The sequence below is a fragment of the Spermophilus citellus genome (genome assembly GCF_964194105.1).
Source record: "Spermophilus citellus genome assembly, chromosome: 6".
In the NCBI taxonomy this organism is placed as follows: Eukaryota; Metazoa; Chordata; class Mammalia; order Rodentia; family Sciuridae; genus Spermophilus; species Spermophilus citellus.
Genome location: NC_138187.1, coordinates 80,761,156 through 80,781,522, shown reverse-complemented (window position 1 = coordinate 80,781,522; position 20,367 = coordinate 80,761,156). Strand labels below are relative to the sequence as shown.

The following is a 20,367-nucleotide window of genomic DNA, read 5'->3' as shown; positions in this document are numbered from 1 at the left end:
GGTGTGTCTAGTTGTTTGCTATTCTGGGAACCCTGGTCTAACAAAATAATGAAGCTGTACCACGAGGACAAAGCTCAGGCCATGCTGAAAGCCCTCAGTGTCCTCTCCCTGCCCCTCCCAGCCTCTGCAGAACTCAAGAGCAGCAACTCTGGGGAGCTCCCTTCAAGCAGGGCAAAGAGCAAACAGGAGCTTCAAGTGGAAAACAACCCCTTAAACATTCCCTGGAGCAGAGGTGGGGAGGAAGAAGGCAGGAAAGCCAGAGAGACACTCTGCAGAGTTGCAAAGGCTTCCCGGCTGGGATGTGTAGGCATTCTGGAAATTAAAAGTGGAGCCTGGGGGCGGGGCAGACACCAACATGCAGGGGAGTGTAGGAAACTGGGCATCCAGAAGGAGATACCCATATAGCAAGCTATGCAGATAGGCAACTGCAGGAGCTGCCAAGACTGGCTTCTTTGCCATACTCAGGTTACTCTGGCAGGGTCAGCTGACCCACAGCAAGGGATCTGGGGCTGTGCATCATTGGGGCATTCCAACCCCTGCTGGGAGCCAGTGGACAGTGCTGGCAGCTTCCCAGGGATTTTTTTTTTTTTTTTTTTTTTTTTTTTTGGGTGCTGGAAATTGAACCCAGGGTCTCCACATGCTAAGCACACACTGTATACCACTGAGCTACACTTAGGCCCTTCCCTGAGATTTTTATTCCTGGGTCAAGATTAGTTTGGGTACAGGAAACTGAATACAGGGGAACTCTACCACTGAGCATCCCTAGGCCTTTTTATTTTTTTATTTTGAGATGAGGTCTTGCTAACTGGCCAAAGCTGACCTCAAACTTGTGATCTTCCTGCCTCAGTCTCCCAAGTGGCTGGGACTGCAGGTCTGAGCCACAGCGCCTGGTACCTCACTTCAGTAAGAGTTATCTTTAAGACAAATCTTTTAAAATAGTGTCCAGATGCTCGTCTTAGGGAATATCATAGGGAATTACTGATTTGTCTGGCTGTACAGCCTCTCTGGGTGTGACATGGCAGTGACAACACTATCACAATCTGCTGTATCCATAGGAAGATTGTATTTCCCAGCCCCCTCCACCTAATCGGGGCCTTGTGCTCATTCTGGTCACTGCAATGTGGGCAGAAGTGACGTGGGCCACATCAAGTCTTGGCCCCTGGACCTCCTGAATAATCTTCCATGTATTCTATCTTTTCCTTTTGATCTGCTGGGTGCAAAGAATCCAGTGGAAGCCTCCTGAGGGATGGCATAGTGATGGGACAGGAGAACCTTGATAGGCCACCCGGGAGGCTACCAGCACAGGAACAACATATTTCACTCTGTGTGGACAAGATATTAACCTTGATCAAGCAAAACTACCAAGATTAGAGGGCTATTAAAACAGCGAGCCTGTCTAATACAGATAATCTGTTGGATGCTAATGGGGTCCCTCAGTTTTCTACCTTCCTTGTTAATATAAGGATCCCCACCATATATACAAATAAGCATGAAAACCACAGCTGAAACCCAGCCATTATATTCCTTAGAAGAATATAATCAACCTTAAATTGGAAGTCAATGGTAAAAAGATTTCTGGTGTAGACCTTAGACAAAACAAGGCCAACCCCTCCCCCAGAAAAACATGCTTGTGTAAAGTGTTGATTAAAGTTCAATGATGGATTGATTATTTGATTGATTCATTCATTCAGTCACACATATATTTATTGAGCGCCTGTGCTGTACACAGAGAGGAGCCAGGAGACAGAGTGGAAAGTTGTGATCAAGACAGACTTAATTCCCTGTCCTCTTAGAGGATGCCTCATTATAATTAGGGAGGCAGACAACAAATAATACACAATCTAAATGTCAGGTAGTGCTAAGCGCTTTAAAGAAGAAAACAGGATAAGGGGACAGAAACTAATGGAGTTATTTTAGAGGAGATTTTTTGAGCACAGACCTACATATCTGTCATTCATCACGGGGAGGGGAAGGCAAGCGAGTGAGTTGACCAATCTTCACCTGTAAAGAGGTTTGAAGATTTTAGAGGCCAGAGAAAAAGAAAACACTTCAGGGTGCTATGGGCAGACATAGGTATCCCAAAGAATGCCTATCTCCTAAAGCCACACTAAGGAGCCCATGGCATTCAAAGGGAACATGATACAGTTAGATTGAAATTCCACCAATGATTATTGAGTGCCTACTCTGCCAAATGCAAAATGCGATACACTTCCACACTGTTTCCTACCTACTAGCCTTGGGGCCCTCATTGATCAGATCTATTCCTGGGGCAACCATATGCCCCACTTCGCCCAAATAGCTCTGGGTTACAACTGTTGCCCAGCAAAATTATTTATAGGGTTTCTTTTCATTCTTGAAAGTGTCTTGGTTCAGACAATAAGTTACATGATCACTCAAATGATCCTTATCTATAGCAGATTGACAAACTCAAAGTCCCTGAAGTAATATAACTTTCCTTCCATTCAACAAATATTTAGTGTCTTCTACACGCCTGGTGCTCCACTGGGTGCTGGGAATGCAAAGGTCAGGGAGACATGGTTGGTGCCCTGGAACACCATGTTGTAACTGGGTGAAACAGATACATGGACAGATATAAGATTGAGTGCAATGAAAGATGCAGACATGTGGTTATCGTGGATGATGCTTGTCTCAGAGACATTGCTCTCCTCTGCTGTCCTCATACTGACCAGAAGAACTGGAAATGAAGCCATACTCCTTCAGGGCATCATATTCACCGGAACTAAATGGGATCTTGAACATCTAACTTGGATTCTACCCTCCTTTTGCAATCTTTCCAGGACATCTTTAAAGGACATCTCTCACAGTCCCGAGTCCTCCCTCAACTCCAATATTCCTCTTCAGTGCCTTCCCACTTAGGTAAACAGCAATTCCATTCTTCCAAGCCTCTCAGACCAAAAAAATCTGAATTCATCTTTGATCTCACTTTTTCTGTACATCCCATGTGCAATCTTTCAGCTAATTCTTTTGGTTTTACCTTCAACATATATCTAAAATCTACCTTGTTATCACCACACAGCCCCAACTACCTCTGTTTCTTGCCTGGTTTACTGCATAAACCTCTGCAAGGGTCTCCCTGCCCTTGCCCCACCCCACTTGGATTGTGCTCAAGACAGCACCCAGTACTACCTTTTAAAAGACAAACCCAAACTGTCAGCAGCTCCTCACCTCCCTAGAAATAAAAACCCAAATCCTTATCATTGTTCCACAGGCCCTACATGATCTGGCCTGGGATTATCTCCACCTCTTTTCCTTCCATCCTTCTCCCACATTCTTGCTGTTCTTTGAACATGTTAGATCCTTGCTGTTCCCCCTCATCTTTCTTCAAACATCTCCTCACTGAGACTTTCCCTGATAATCCTATTTACAACTTACCTACAAACCCACATTCCCTATTCTCTCTCTCTCTGCCTTATTTTTCCTAGTAGGTTTATTTCAGCTCAGGAGGATTGCCAGATAAAATATAGGATGCTCAGTTGAATTTGGATTTCAGTACACAACGAGTGGTTTCTTGGTATAAGTAGTATATCCCATGCAATAGTTGGGACATACTTATGCCAACAAATTATTGTTTATCTGAAATTCAAACTTAACAGGGCATCCTGAATTTTTTATGGGCTAAATCTGGCACCCCATACCATCTAACATACTATATATTTCATTCATTTATTCATCATCTGCCTCTACTACTCCACCCAACCCCAACTCAGTCCTTAGAATACAAATTCAGTGAAGGCGAGTATTTTTTAGTCTGCTTTTTTTCACTGTTGGATCCCCAGCAGCTCCAAAAGTGGCTACTGTAAAACAGATGTCCAATATTCATTGAATAAATGAATAAGTGAAGGACGGGAGACGCTGTCTCAGTCTGACCATGTCAGTTTCTGAAACATCTATGAATTGCTCTGGTTGTTTCAAAGTTATTTCTTAAATTGGTCTCATTCTAATTGCCCCCTTTAGAATCTGGGTCATTTCTTTCAGGACAGGCCCAGAGGTTGAATTCCTGCAGTCTAAATCCCATCCAATCAAATGAGAGGGACTGTGGGGGGCAGAGGGGGAGGGGGGACTTATCTTCAGCTGGAGTCCCCTGACCTGGTGCCCTCAAGAAGTGCTCTGCTTTGGAAGCACAGATAACTAGACTGATACTGTAAAACCCAGGGATTCTTCTCCAGCATTTAGGAAGCTTAAGGTTTCCTGCATTTCACTGGGGGATTTCTCTCTTCTAATTGTATTTTCTTCCGTCTGGCTTGGTTTTGCATTTTCAGTGTGGATGAGTCATGTGTTTCTTTCCTTTTGCATTAAAAAAAAAAAAAAAAAAAAACCCACACACCTTTTCCCTTGTGCATAATCCCAACTCCCACGCTCAGCACAGCACTCCAGCAAGTATTTTTGTTACTAACTGGCCCCTGGATGAACCTGGTGAAGGGTGGGGTGGGGGTGGTTCAGGATTCTCAGTTTATGAACATACCACCTATATGATACTATATGATAGGCTCTGGCATCACAGACATCACTGGTCAACAGAGACGTCTTCGGTCACCCCACCTCCCTGCAAAATTTCTTTGGAACAACATAAAAGCTTCTGGAAATTCCCTACGGAAAAGACAAGTCTATTATAAACACAATGAAAAGGAAAGGGCCTGAAGAAAATTTACCAAAATTGTCTAACAGCTCCTAACTTTTGTATTAAAACCTAAAGGAGATTCTGAGTGCTACCTCTTATTCACATAGGTAAGTGCTCCCTGCTGTTCTGATCTGCAAAACAAAACATCCCTAAACTCTTGTGACTTTACTCTCAAATGCTGCAAAACTTTGCATCCCACAGGCAGTTGCCTCTGGAATCCCTCAACCAATGAATGGAAAGGCTGCCCGTCCTGGAGGTAATTTGACAAAAACAACTCCTTTCTGCGCACTGCTAAAGCACAGGGGAAATTATTCAAAGCTGCTTAGCGATTTATTTGCCCTTGCCTAGAGATAACCGCACAAACTGACCGCTCCGCTCGGTGGGCTACAAATATGACATCGCCCTCTGCCTCCTTTGCTACTTTAGAAAATCCTGCCAGAGATAAGGGGAAGCCCAAGAAATTACAGCTCGCAACTCAGTTTAGAAAACGCACCACCCCCCCCAAGAAATCAGCTTTTCCTTTCGCCAGGCGCCGGGTCTCCCGTTTATAAAAAGCAGCGAGCGGCCAAGGGCACGCGTCCCCGTAACTCCATCTTTGAATGACTCGGTTACTCACCCTGCATCTGTCTGCTGTCTGGTGAGTAAGGGAGGCTCGGCTCACATTTCTGGCTTTCGTTTTCTTCCATTGTCCCTGCCTGCGGCTCAGGCTCCGGGCTCTCTTGAAACTTCAGAGCGCAGTTCTTAAAGCTCCCAGAAAGCGCCTGGAAGGGGGCCGGGGGTGGGGAGGAGGGGACCGTGCGAAACCCCACCCCAAACTATTTTCCAGTCCAGTGCAAAGTCTCCCTCGCCCGAGGAAACTGCATTCCAGCGCCGGGGCCTCCCTCGCTCTGTCCGGGTCTGCCGGTCCCCCGCCAGCCAGGTCCCTTGGGGGCGTGCTCCTGAGGCTGTCCCCGCCTGGTGTCCTCGTGCTTCTCTTGCTGGGAGGCCCCAACAGGTGATGGCCTTTCCTACCCAGGACTCCGCCAGTCTGGTTCCCCCACCGCAAACTCCCGCCCGAGACTCTGCAGCCCAGCGAGGAAGGAAAACATTTCACACATGATTAGGGACAGGAACCTTAGCTGGAAGCCAGTACCCTGCTCTCTTTAATCTCAAGAGCGGAATGAGCCTCCAAAATCCGCCCATAAGATACACCTATTAAAAAACAATGAACTACGGAACCTCCCAAGTTTACCAGAAATCCCTTAAAAGTTCTGAAAGAAATAGTATGTAATGAAAGGTGTGAAATAAACATGTCCCGGCACTGGCACCAACTTTTTGGGGATTGATTCGCAACTTTAAAAAGGTAATGTCATTTTCACAAGGTCCATTTCAGTGTCTTCCTTTGAACTTTGAAAGGAGTCTTTACTCAGTTGGGGTCACTTTCTCTGACTCTTCCACTCCCCTGCCAACACACACACTCACACAGGCACGCACGCATGCACACCCACCCCTTGATCACAAACTGAAAAGTGACCTAGTAAATCTACTTTCTGACTCTCTCAAGTTAATTACTTTAAAACATCTGAAGGGCAATTAAAATGCTTTTCTTTGGATGGGCAGAGTTACATCCAACATACTTGTTCTCCTTTTAAACTACCTACAAATATTTATTTTGTTCTTTACCCAGTCCTTGAAAAACTGGCAAATTTCCCAGAAAGTGAAAATAGGAAGAACGATGTCCGCACGAAAAAGGATGGGAAAATAATCTAAGCAACATTTACCCTGCTATTTCAGATTCCTCAGAGTAACACAGTAATAATGTTAGGAAGAGTGTGATATTTTAATCCGTGGCCCCATATCATTGGGTGTGTGGGGGGGGACGATGGCCAGCCTGCTGGCCATACCTTGACCCAATATACAGGACATTCAGGCAAGATGTTTTGACATTGACTTAGGTCATAAATGTGTGTCAAACAATGGATGGCCTCTCTGCCAGATTATGACCTTGAGTCACCTTTGATGGTGGGGGCTGGGCATAGTTTGGTCATTTAAGACATAAAAATGCAGAAGCCCCTAATGGATGAAGGGTATGGGCCAAAAGGAATGTAAAAATGTGAAAAAGGAGATTATACTCATGTTGGGAGGAGAAAGAGAAAGCCCCTCAACTCCTAACAGAATTTTTTATTAATATCTAAGAAGATGTGGTAACTCTTTCAGGAAATTAAAGCTATGCCTTGGCAGTGTGAATACAAGCAGTTGGTTTTACGGGGCAGCTAACTCAAGGTCTCCATGACTTTGCAACACAATTACCTGGTAATCTTACTTCAAGGAGAAACTAATCTTAACAGTTTCTGTAGTACTGGCCTGCAGGCAAACACCCCACGAACCTCACTATTTCTTTAGGTACAAAATGTTAAAGAAGGAAAAATCTCCTGGTTCATGCCACCAGGTCCAGATTATCTAGATTTTTGTATAGCTGTTGTGTGTTTGTCTTCAAAATTATTAATACCAAAAGGGAAGCATTGAAGCACTGGAATGTCAGTCTAAACCAGATGATGTCCCTTGACCTTTGGTTTCACAGCAATCCAACTCGCTTTGGTGTGGGAAGAACCGCCTCTTAGCAGTGCCTACCTGTCACTTGATGTTTAAGGGAGACAACAGCAGCCTACCCTGGCGTCTTCCCAGCTACCTCAATCCAGGCAGAAAAGATCCATTTGTGGACAAACACAGTGCTTTTCTGGGACTGTTTGGAAAGTGTCAGAGCAGCCACCAGGCCTCTATTGATTCCTAGATAGGCAAAATGGGGGGAACCCCTCCCACCATGTCAGAAATCCCAGTTTCCCCTATAGACCAAGGACCACCCTTAGCTGCCATGTGTCCAAGCTGCTCTGACCTCCCCCTCCCCCATGGGCAAAAGTGGACTGCACCTCTGTAGATATTCTAAGAAGCAAACTCTTTGTGGAATGCACAAAAGAAAAAAGCAGTATGAAAAAGAATATTAATAGGAATCATCCAGGACTATGAAATTGACATATATGTTTGAACGCATAGGTTCTCTTGAGTGATCAAAAACTTCTGGATATTCTACAAGCAAAGCTTCTATTTATTGGGTGAGTTACTGGCTCTTTTCTCCTCCTTAAGAAAAGGAGCTAAAAACAATTTGAGAAGACACTGTTTATACCACTGTGCCCAGACTGTGCCATAACACACCTCTCTCCCAAAGTTCCCACAGATCTTACCAAGAACTTTTCAGAGATTGTCAGTTTCTCTGGAAAAACAGCAGCTGTATTTGCAATCCACATAAACTTGGTAACTCTGGTCTTCATGAAAATACTACTATTGTCTTTACTGTTACTGGGGAGATGTGCTTCTTTCTGAAAGAAACTCTCTCTTTGAACTAGAAGTACATTATTTTTGGTTTAATTTAATTTCTGGCTTTAAAAATTGCTATTACATTCCAATCTGCCTACTGCCATACTTTGAAATTTGCTGAGAAAGGGAGAAGAACTTGAAATTTGATTTTTCCTTTAGTCATATAGACGGCAACGATGATGACGCCAGAGGGCTGAGTTTTCAATTCCATTTCTGTTAACCAGGAAAGGTGCAAGACTATTTGGTTATGACTCCAGATGTTGCACTTCATGACTTAAAATGAGCTAACACACACACACACACAAAGTGTCATTTAAAAGAAAAAAAAAAACAAACAAGTGATCAAAGAGTGCTATAAGGACAAAGGTGATTTTTCCGTCATAGCTAATCTATTGTGGGAAGTGAATGATTATTGGTTCTGATAATGCAAATTAAATGGTATGTGCCATGATGGGAAATTCAACACAAGAATCATAAACAATTGTGGATGATTTCTCAGTAGGCCTATCTAATTACAGGGCAGAGGAAAACATGTAAATTTTCTTTTTTTCTTTTTTTTTTTTTTATTGGTTGTTCACAACATTACAAAGCTCTTGACATATCATACTTCATACATTAGACTGAAGTGGGTTATGAACCCCCAATTTTACCCCAAATGCAGATTGCAGAGTCACATCGGTTACACATCCACAATTTTACATAATGCCCTATTGGTAATTGTTGTATTCTGCTACCTTTCCTATCCCCTACTATCTCCCCTCCCCTCCCCTCCCAACTTCTCTCTCTACCCCATCTACTGTAATTCATTTCTCTCCTTGTTTATTTTCCCATTCCCCTCACAACCTCTTGTATGTAATTTTGTATAGCAATGAGGGTCTCCCTTCATTTCCATGCAATTTCCCTTTTCTCACCCTTTCCCTCCCATCTCATGTCTCTGTTTAATGTTAATCTTTTCTTCCTGCTCTTCCTCCCTGCTCTGTTCATAGTTGCTCTCATTATATCAAAGAAGACATTTGGTATTTGTTTTTTAGGGATTGGCTAGCTTCACTAAGCATAATCTGCTCTAGTGCCATCCATTTCCCTGCAAATTCTATGATTTTGTCATTTTTTATTGCTGCATAGTACTCCATTGTGTATAGATGCCACATTTTTTTTTATCCATTCATCTACTGAGGGGCATCTGAGTTTGTTCCACAGTCTAGCAATTGTGAATTGTGCTGCTATGAACATCGATGTGGCAGTATCCCTGTAGCATGCTCTTTTAAGGTCTTCAGGGAATAGTCCAAGAAGGGCAATAGCAGGGTCAAATGGTGGTTCCATTCCCATCTTTCCCAGGAATCTCCAAACTGCTTTCCAAATTGGCCGCACCAATTTGCAGTCCCACCAGCAATGTACAAGTGTACCCTTTTCTCCACAACCTCTCCAGCACTTGTTGTTGTTTGACTTCATAGTGGCTGCCAATCTTACTGGAGTGAAATGGTATCTTAGGGTGGTTTTGATTTGCATTTCTCTGACTGCTAGAGATGGTGAGCATTTTTTCATGTACTTATTGATTGATTGTATATCCTCCTCTGAGAAGTGTCTGTTCAGGTCCTTGGCCCATTTGTTGATTGGGTTATTTGTTATCTTATTGTCTAATTTTTTGAGTTCTTTGTATACTCTGGATATTAGGGCTCTATCTGAAGTGTGAGGAGTAAAGATTTGTTCCCAGGATGTAGGCTCCCTGTTTACCTCTCTTATTGTTTCTCTTGCTGAGAAAAAACTTTTAAGTTTAAGTAAGTCCCATTTGTTGATTCTTGTTGTTAACTCTTGTGCTATGGGTGTCCTATTAAGGAATTTGGAGCCCGACCCCACAATCTGTAGATCGGATCCAACTTTTTCTTCTATCAGACGCAGAGTCTCTGGTTTGATATCAAGTTCCTTGATCCATTTTGAGTTAACTTTTGTGCATGGCGAGAGAAAGGGGTTCAGTTTCATAAATTTTCTTTATGTAAGTTTTTAAGGAGAGAAATTGCTAGAACCAAACCTAAGTGGAATTGATACATGTTTAATCTTTTATTTCCTTTCCCTATTAAAAGCAAGATAGTTTAAGATAACCGTAAGAGATAATTAATGCTTGCTGAAGTCCTTAAATGTACTTTTCAAAGGCCCTGATAATAGTAGAAAAACTAGGTAAATAAATGAAATAAAGCGAAAAGTAAACAAGTCAACATAAATGTTTCAAGCAGAGGCCTTGTGTTTGATGTATATTACACATCACCATTTCCAAGGGGCAGGCTGCAGTGGGTTACCCTGTAAGACAGAAGGAAAGGTCTTTTAACAACTGGGAAAACATTTACTTGAGTGGATGATCTGGTGAATGTGCAAGGCAGACTTGCCCATCTTAGTTTTGACAGCAAAGTGTCAGGTGGCCAGGGTGACCTTATACTTAAATATAAACTCTGAGCACTTGGGAGAGTGAAAGGGAGAACTATTAATAATTACAAACTGGACAATAAGAAACCACGACTGTCCCTGGTAAATGAGCACAGATGGTCACCCCTGTGTGATCCAAGATAAGCCCTGTGTACTCAGAATTTTCCTTTCTTTGTTAAGAGTAACAACCTCACAGATGTGACCAGGTAGTCAGTTATATCCCCAGGCTTCTTTGCAGAGGATCTTCAAGCTTCCCTAACACAAAGTTCGTAAAATGCCAGCAGCTCTGAAGAGACCTGAGAACTGCGGAGGCCAAGGGCCCCTGAGCACTCAGACTTCCCTATTCATATGTCTTGGGATGGTCCTCTTGCCCCTTCCTACAAATTCCTCATGCGGTTATATACTATATAACTGCACTTAGATACAATGTGTTAATACTTTAAGCATATTTGCTTTCTTTTTAAAGGGAATCTATTGATGTTCATTTTTATCGGGGTTTCTTTCATCTCCTCTACATTGGAAGATACAGCGCGGCAGAACTACCATCTGTGTACCACATCTGGAAAGTGGGGCTCATCTCTCCTCCCTGGTTACAAGAGAGCAAGTCTGGATTCCAGGTGGCTACTTTTAAGTGAAAATTACTACGTTGTATATGCTCATCTCTTTTATCCCAGAGTTTGAGCTAAATCATGGCCTGTTCCACAGGAGTTTCTGGATGCTCAGGGTAGAATCCATGAGAATGTGAGAAATTCCACTGATCCCAGCATCTCCTTGGCTTCCTAGATGTACCCAGTGGTGCCATTATCAGCCCCTTCAATAGAAAGGATTTGGTGAAAAGGGACTTTCCTGGCTCATTTGTTGCCCCTGGGCTTCTCCATGTGCCCTCACTCAAAGATGCAATGAGTAGTAGAGAAGGACAGGAGCTACGATGGGGACAATCACATTGCTGGGGAAATTTAATCATCAAGATTTCATGTTCCTATTGCCTTTCCCCCATGAATGAGCATATGGCTCCCATCTCTCCTCTAAGCCCTGTCACACTTGTTGAATCTGTTAGGATTTTTTATCCTCTTTTCTTATCTCTAAAGTCAAAGACAATTGCCCTGGATGACCCTTTGAATATTCTAATTCTTTTTGCTCTATTGAAATAGAGAACAAAACCAGGGTTGGTATGGGGGGGGAGTTATTTCTGAAAATCTCTCTCGTCCTTTGCAAGGTGGACACACCTGCCATCTGCTGGGAAGACTGAGGCAGGAGGATGACAAGTTCAAGGCCCCCTGGACAACTTAGTGAGACCCTGTCTCAAAATAAAACTGAGATCGTGGCACAGGGCTGAGGCTAAGCTCAGAGGGAGGGCACTTCCCCAGCATGCCCAAGGCCCTGGGGTTTGATGACAACTATCAGGGGGAAATAAAACCAAAATGAAAATTCCTCCCTATCAACCATAGAATGGGGTCTGGTATTATTCAGGGGAAATTGCTGTAAAAACCATGAGGTACGTATTAGGCAGTTCACTACAAGTATTTACCAAAAGTCTCAAGTTGTATGCCTTTTTATGGTCATTTTTTTTTGGTTCTAATCTTATTTATTTTTTTAAATTTTTTTTCTTTCTTTTTTTTTTATTGGTTGTTCACAACATTACAAAGCTCTTGACATATCATATTTCATACATTAGATTGAAGTGGATTATGAACCCCCAATTTTACCCCAAATGCAGATTGCAGAATCACGTCGGTTACACATCCACAATTTTACATAATGCCCTATTGGTAATTGTTGTATTCTGCTACCTTTCCTATCCCCTACTATCCCCCCTCCCCTCCCCTCGCATCTTCTCTCTCTACCCCATCTACTGTAATTCATTTCTCTCCTTGTTTATTTTCCCATTCCCCTCACAACCTCTTATATGTAATTTTGTATAGCAATGAGGGTCTCCCTTCATTTCCATGCAATTTCCCTTTTTTCTCCCTTTCCCTCCCGCCTCATGTCTCTGTTTAATGTTAATCTTTTCTTCCTGCTCTTCCTCCCTGCTCTGTTCATAGTTGCTCTCATTATATCAAAGAAGATATTTGGTATTTGTTTTTTAGGGATTGGCTAGCTTCACTAAGCATAATCTGCTCTAGTGCCATCCATTTCCCTGCAAATTCTATGATTTTGTCATTTTTTATTGCTGCATAGTACTCCATTGTGTATAGATGCCACATTTTTTTTTATCCATTCATCTATTGAAGGGCATCTGGGTTGGTTCCACAGTCTAGCTATTGTGAATTGTGCTGCTATGAACATCGATGTGGCAGTATCCCTGTAGCATGCTCTTTTAAGGTCTTCGGGAATAGTCCGAGAAGGGCAATAGCAGGGTCAAATGGTGGTTCCATTCCCAGCTTTCCCAGGAATCTCCAAACTGCTTTCCAAATTGGCCGCACCAATTTGCAGTCCCACCAGCAATGTACAAGTGTACCCTTTTCTCCACATCCTCGCCAGCACTTGTTGTTGTTTGACTTCATAGTGGCTGCCAATCTTACTGGAGTGAGATGGTATCTTAGGGTGGTTTTGATTTGCATTTCTCTGACTGCTAGAGATGGAGAGCATTTTTTCATGTACTTGTTGATTGATTGTATATCCTCCTCTGAGAAGTGTCTGTTCAGGTCCTTGGCCCATTTGTTGATTGGGTTATTTGTTATCTTATTGTCTAATTTTTTGAGTTCTTTGTATACTCTGGATATTAGGGCTCTATCTGAAGTGTGAGGAGCAAAAATTTGTTCCCAGGATGTAGGCTCCCTATTTACCTCTCTTATTGTTTCTCTTGCTGAGAAAAAACTTTTTAGTTTAAGTAAGTCCCATTTGTTGATTCTTGTTATTAACTCTTGTGCTATGGGTGTCCTATTAAGGAATTTGGAGCCCAACCCCACAATATGTAGATCGGAGCCAACTTTTTCTTCTATCAGACGGAGAGTCTCTGATTTGATATCTAGCTCCTTTATCCACTTTGAGTTGACTTTTGTGCGTGGCGAGAGGAGGGGATTCAGTTTCATTTTGTTGCATATGGATTTCCAGTTTTCCCAACACCATTTGTTGAAGATGCTATCCTTTCTCCATAGCATGTTTTTAGCTCCTTTATCAAATATAAGATAGTTGTAGCTTTGTGGATTAGTCTCTGTGTCCTCTATTCTGTACCATTGGTCCACCCGCCTGTTCTGGTACCAGTACCATGCTGTTTTTAATACTATTGCTCTGTAATATAGTTTGAAATCTGGTATCGCTATACCACCATCAAGCTCCTTGATCCATTTTGAGTTAACTTTTGTGCTCTCGCCATGCACAAAAGTTTTTATGGTCATTGATCTGTGTGCTGAGACTATGATCATCTCAAACCTAGGGTCTGCCACATGCTAAACAAGCACTCTACTTCTGAGCTACCTCCTCAGCCCCATATTCACAATTTTTCTTTTGGTCCTGGGGATTGAACCCAAGGGGTGCTTAACCACTGAGCCACATCCTCAGACCTTTTTAATATTTTATTTACAGACAGAGTCTTGCTGAGTTGCTTAAGGCCTCACTAAATTGCTGAGGCTGTCTTTGAGCTTGTGATCCTTCTGCCTCAGCCTCCTGAACTTCTGGGATTACAGGCAAACACACTGCACCCAGCCATAGTCATAGACTTAAGAGAGATGCAGACAAGAGAGAATGAAAAAGGCTGTACAGTATACATATGTTAGTCCTTCCATTTTACTCGGGAGGTGGGTAGTCATGAGCAGCCACCCCCAAAACCAAAATGCTCCCAACAGGCCTCCATCACCCAGGACCTGGAGTGGCCAGCCCTCTGAGCACTTTAGACAATCAGGGATTAAGGGGGTTTCAGAGGGTCAGGATAATTCAGAGGGAACCCAGGTTTCTTAAGGGTTTGGGGCCATCAGAGGGTTGGTGCTCAAGGGACCCATGCTGGTAAGATTCCAGGGTCATCAGGGATGGGGGCAGTGTTCAGAAGGCTAGAGGTATTTGAGGGCTTCGGTACCATCAGGGCTCTGGGAGTGCTGTGTGAGCACCAGAGGGCTAGGGGTGCTCTGATAGCTCTGGGGACTCAGGGCTCAGTGACAAAGGAGCTCTGCCCAACTCAGAGCTGTGCTCAGCTTGTTCAAGCCACAGCACCCTCAATTTTTGAAAACCAATTATATGCTTCAGAAGTTAAATTTGTACTGATTTTTTTTCCTCTGCATCCCAGTTCATAGGATTGAAGATGAGGTGGAGACCAGGTGAGAGGGGGCACTGCTGCTCCTTGCCAATGGGAAAAAGTGTTTTAATAATGACTAACTTTTAGATCAAGTGGGTAAACCCAGTGCTGAAACTGGGAGAGGTAGGAGAAGCCCTCCAACATTCACAAATTATTCAAGGGCTCAGCTTCTCTGCCCTTAGGCCAAGATGAATTTTGTTTGTCCCCATGTGCTGCTAGAGCTTAAAAGTTTTCATTTCCTAGATTTTACTGTTTTGCTTTTGAAATAGCCCCTTTTGCAAGCTTTGCAATCTCTCAACTGGACAGGATTCGGTAGAATAAAATATTTAATTACATGTTGGGCCAGTGTTCCATAACACTGCATCAGGAGCCTGATTTGTACAATATGATTAAATTCATAAAAATGAAAAGGATGAAATTTTTTTTAAGTTTTCATTTGTTCTCACCACGTACCTTCCCCATTGTACACATATAAGCCAACAGCATGCACAAACACCAGGGCTCCGATATGTGAAAAACAGGTGCAGAAAAGCAGACCAGAAAACGACTGAGGATCATTCCCAAGCCCCTTCTGAGGAAGGCAGCTAGCGATGCTTCTTTACATCAACCCCAGGTCGGTCTTGGTCTATTTAGCAGGGGTCAGCTTGGACTTATACTAGTGGGGAAGCTTGGAGGCTCCCTGAGCTGGAGAAAGAATGAACAGATCCAGCCAGATATTTCCTCTTCTCTCCTACAAAACTGTAATATGAAATGTACAGAAAAGGGATGCAGGCAGGGTGACCAACTGGCTTATGAAGAAATGTTGGTGCTCAAACTAAAAAAGTTGCAGCCCATATGGAAAGCAGTATGGAGATTCCTTGGAAAACTGGGAATGGAACCACCAATTGACCCAGCTATCCCTCTCCTCTGTCTATACCCAAAGGACTTAAAAACAGCATACTGCAGGGACACAGCCACATCAGTGTTTATAGCAGCACAATTCACAATAGCTAAACTGTGGAACCAACCCAAATGCCCTTTAGTAGATGAATGGATAAAAAAGTGTGGCATAGATACACAATAGAATATTACTCAGCAATAAAAGAGAATAAAATCTGGCATTTGCAGGTAAATGGATGGAGTTAGAAAAGACAATGCTAAGTGAAGTTAGCCAATCCCAAAAAACCAAATGACGAATATTTTCACTGATATAAGGAGGCTGATTCATAGTGGGGTAGCAAGAAGGAACATGGGAGGAATAGAGGAACTCTAGATAGGGCAGAGGGGTGGGAGGGAAGGGAGGGGGCAGGGGGTTAGCCAGGATGGTGGAATGTGGTGGACGTCACGATACAAAGTACATGTATGAAGACACAAATTGGTGTGAACATACTTTTTATAAAACCAGAGATATGAAAAATTTGTGCTCTGTATGTGTAATATGAATTGTAATGCATTCTGCTGTCATATATAAATAAAAATAAGTTCTAGGAAAATTGGGCTGAGTTGTGACCCCAGATGCAGGTGGTATGGAGGGTAGAAGCTGAGACACTAATGAACATAGCAAGCAAAAGCCAGGAGGCAGCACAAGGCAGATGACAGTGGGAGAGAGAGGCAAGGAAGCGGACAGGGGAGGCAGGGATCCTGTTGGGTCCCCAGAGTTGCTGCTATCAACCTGCTATAGCTACTGCTTTACCTCAAATGTCCCAGAATCATGTCCAGCTGCTCAGAGGCCTGGAAAAGCCATTTCCTCTTTTTTCCTTACTTCCACATATAAGCAATAACACAATTTATGGGCAGATCTATAATGCACCTGTGAAAATCAGCAAATTCATCTGGAGATTTTCCAGAACCACTTCTGGGATAAAATAAGTAATAAATACGGTTTGGTTCATCTTAAAAACAGACCTACACGCACACAATGGTCTCGATCTATCTCTTTTGTATAAATGACTCATCTCAAGAAAGACACCCCCTCCCCAGATAGGCACAGTGGTTCACACCTGTAATCCCAGAGACTCAGAAGGCTGAATCAGGAGGATCCCAATTTCAAGGCCAGCCTAAGCAATTTGGCAAGATGCTGTCACAAAAGAAAAAAAATAAAATAAGACCTGGGGATGTAAGTCAGTGGTAGAGCACCCCTGAGTTAAATCGCTGGTAGTAGAAAAACAAAAAAAGTTCCCCAAATTCTAAAGGTATGTATGTATACTGAACCCAGAAAAAAAATGAAAACACCTTGTTTTGGTGTTTCCCAAACTTCAACCATTTGTCATTTCTCATCAAATTGTTAACCATTTATGTTAACATTGATTTTAAAGCATGCTTAAAATTTTTAAGCTTTTCCTCATGTATAATATAGTTACATTGTGGGTCTGATAAAACATTTAACTTTTTTTACATATAGTTATGAAACATATAACTACTAAAAAAGCAAATTGTTGAACTGGGGGATATAGCTCAGTGGTAGAGTGCCTGCCTGCCTAGCATGCGTGTGGCCCTGGGTTCAATTCCCAGCACCAAAAAGAAAAGAGTCAAATATTTTGTTTTGTTTATGTATTTTTCCCCCCAGTACTGGGCATTGAACCCAGGGGCATCTAACACTAAGCTAAATCTCAAGCTTTATTTATTTACTTGTTTGTTTGTTTATTTATTTATAGACCAGGGCTAAATTGCTGAGTCTGGTCTTGAAATTGCGATCCTCCTGCCTCAGCCTCTCAAGTAGCTAGATTAAAGGTATGTGCCACCATGCATAGCCTGTTCATGTAATTCTTAAAATTGCTTCCTAAGACACTACAGATTGGAGAGAAATGTTTTAGGCCAAATTCATCCCTCTCTTCCTTCACTCACACTCTGTTAATCTATTTCCTGTTGCTGCAATAGAATACCCAAGACTGGCTAATTTATGAAGGAAAACGGTTCATTTGGGTTCATGGTTCTTGAGGTCCAAGAGAATGGGGCTGATATTTGCTGTGCTTCTGATGAAGCCTGCGAGCTATTTCACACGTGGCAGGAAAGTGGAAAGTGATGTGGATATGTGGGGAAGAGAAGCCTATGTGTGAGAGGAAGCACAAGAAGCCAAGGAAGTCAAATGCCTTTTGTATGAAAACTTGATCCAGGAGAGAGAGGGGAGGAGGGAGACAGAGAGAAGAAAACCACTCATTCCCAAGAGAAGGTTTCAACCTCTTCACAGCCTCCATGTGCATGACCTGTATGTCTCTCAACACCATTACATTGAGGACTAAGCCTCAACTTGAGTTTTGGTGGGGACAAACCATATTCAAACCATTCAAACTGTTCATTTGTTCAAAAAATTAAGTCCCAATTTGCTAATGGTGAGTATTAAAGATGCTGACACGGGTGAGAAAAGCCATAGATTTGTGAATATTTAGCAGACTACATGGAAATTACTTGCTTATCTGTGATCCTCTCCCATGACATCGTGAGATCTCAAAGGAGAAAAAAAAATTACTTTGGTTATCTTTGAATCCCCAGCTCCATCCACAGCCCTTGGCCCCCAAAGATGCTGAGTAAGTGGTTTTTGCATCACGCAATCAATGATGGATGAAACCCAGGAGATTAAGAAAATAATGTCTACTTTCACTTAGAGGAAGAAGAGTTCTACTGGAGATGTAAAAGAAGAACATGGAAAAGGGAGCAACCACACTGTCAACAGGAAAGACTTGGGAGAAGTGGTGACAAAGAATGAATAGCTTTACGAGGTACATCATGCAAGAAAGAGCATTTCAGGCCTCCAGGGATCCCCAAGTGCAACAGCCTGTGTCTTGAACGACGAAGAGCATGATGTTTTATGTTAGGGATGGCAAAGGATAAGAAATGTTGGCAAATAATGAGAGAAAATTAAAAAATAATAATAATAATGGGCACTGAGGACTGAAATGAAGCAAATTATATTCCATGCATGTATGATTATGTCAAAATGAACCCCACGACTATGTATAACTATAATGCATTAATAAGAACATTTAAAAAACCAAGACTTCCTGGGGATATAGCTTAGTTGGTAGAGTGCTTGCCTCACATGCATAAGGCCCTGGGTTCAATCCCCAGCACCACACAAAAATAAAATAAAATAAAAATTAATGGTGGGGGTGGGCAGAGATAAACAGAAAGTTGACAAACAAAGCTGATTTTGCGTGTGCTTGCATTGCAAATGAGAAGTTTAAACTGATATGCAGCTCATGAGGAATAACAGGATCTTTATGGATAGTTTTTTTTTTTCATTTTTTTCTTCTTTTGGCTGTTCTGGGGTGAAACCCACGACTGGCACCTCCTTTGTGAGCACTCTACCACTGAACTACATCCCCGGCCCTGACTATACTTGAGAAAAGCAATTATATTGGCATAACGGAGGCTGTCATGGAAGTAGGGAGAGGAGCATCAGGGAAATTAGCTATGATTAGTGATGGGAAATGCACTGTATTTTGTGGAAATGTGTCTTCTGGGGGGTCACAGACAAGGTCCCTCCATTACTCCTTCTCCCCCTTTCCATGTATTGACAAGAGCCAGTGCCAGCAACCTTCCCACCTTTGTTAAATGTTCTCCTCAGTGAGAGCTCATCCATTAACCACAGTCAAAGTCACTATCATTCAAAAATCATGTTAACTATCAAACCAGCATCTATGTTTAGCAAAAAGAGGGGAAAAAACCCAATAATGATAATGTATCCTATACATTAATAATAATAAAAAAGAAAATAACAAAAAAGAAAATGAAACAGGCAGAAAACGCTGTGAATGAACAAAACACTGTTTCATTCAAGTTCTCAGTTTGTGCAGAAGCACCTTCCTGCTTGCTCTTGAGCTGTGTGAGTTTGCTTGAAGAGTCATTATTTAACCTCTGTGTGCCCTAGAGTTTCTCAACTGTGAAGGTTTTAGTCTAGATGAACCCTGAGATCTCTCTCAGATAACATTTGATTTTGTTCTCCTCCTATGGCCTTTCCACACCACTCCAGTTCCTATTAGTAAGACAAGCCACCTCATGCCCTTTCCACACCACTCCAGTTCCTATTAGTAAGACAAGCCACCTCATGCCAGGCCCTAACTCAATTGTACTAATGGAACGGAGGAGGGTTCCCTAGGCTTTGCTCTCCGGGTCCATCTACAGGCTCCAATGTTACAAAAACACACTGCAGTAGCCTGGTTCTTGAGGCCTTACCTTTATGTGGAGTCTTTGAGCTCTGGAGACATCTATGATTTTTGCCATCACAAGCTGCTAATGTTTCTGCAAGAGAGTCCACATGGATGAGCACAGACTATCCAGGCTGAACCTCCGTTCCACCATGTATTTGCTGTGCAACCTGGGGTGAAGCGTTTCAGCTTTCCTACCTTCAAATTGGCAACAACAGTACCTACCTCCCAGGGCTGTTGTGAGAGCTGAAGGAGACTGAGCTTGGCACATGGCAATTGCCATAAAAGGGGTGTGAAGTGAATAAACAGAATCATGTAAAAGATATTATGGATAGAATGGTAGCCATTCTATCAATCTTGGCCATAATACACTGACACGATTGTCCAAATATGGGTCCCTAAGAGACCCAGACGTTTGGGTCAAAGTGACAGTGACGCTACTGGATAAACAGCAAGATCCCCGAGGATTCATCAGTTTGCTCCTACACAGCGATACAGACAGCTATTCCCTCTCTGCTTCACAGGGAATTCATTTTGGCACTTTTCTTCAGTGTCTGGAGCGAGTGCTCTGAATAAAAATAAAATGTGGTGACCTCAGTAATCTGAACATC

The 20,367-nt window shown here is 42.6% G+C and overlaps 1 protein-coding gene and 1 long non-coding RNA gene across 16 annotated transcripts in view; one reads left to right on the top strand and one right to left on the bottom strand.

Annotated features, from left to right (window-relative positions):
* Positions 1–20,367, bottom strand: part of KIAA1217 — a 406,156-nt gene that overhangs the window by 298,761 nt on the left and 87,028 nt on the right. For 12 of the 15 annotated variants that reach the window (XM_081297956.1, XM_081297967.1, XM_081297972.1 and 9 more), the window contains one exon: positions 5,256–5,700. The exons of the other annotated variants lie outside the window; for them this stretch is intronic. In XM_081297956.1, coding sequence (XP_081154082.1) covers positions 5,256–5,325 — 70 coding nt within the window. In that variant the 5' untranslated portion in view covers positions 5,326–5,700. Of the gene's footprint in view, positions 1–5,255; positions 5,701–20,367 lie in introns of those variants that run through there. 15 annotated transcript variants of the gene reach the window in all.
* Positions 7,669–19,517, top strand: LOC308651142. Its single transcript, XR_014022504.1, has 4 exons — positions 7,669–7,728; positions 10,872–11,022; positions 17,267–17,342; positions 18,215–19,517. It is a non-coding gene; the product is annotated as an uncharacterized lncRNA (long non-coding RNA).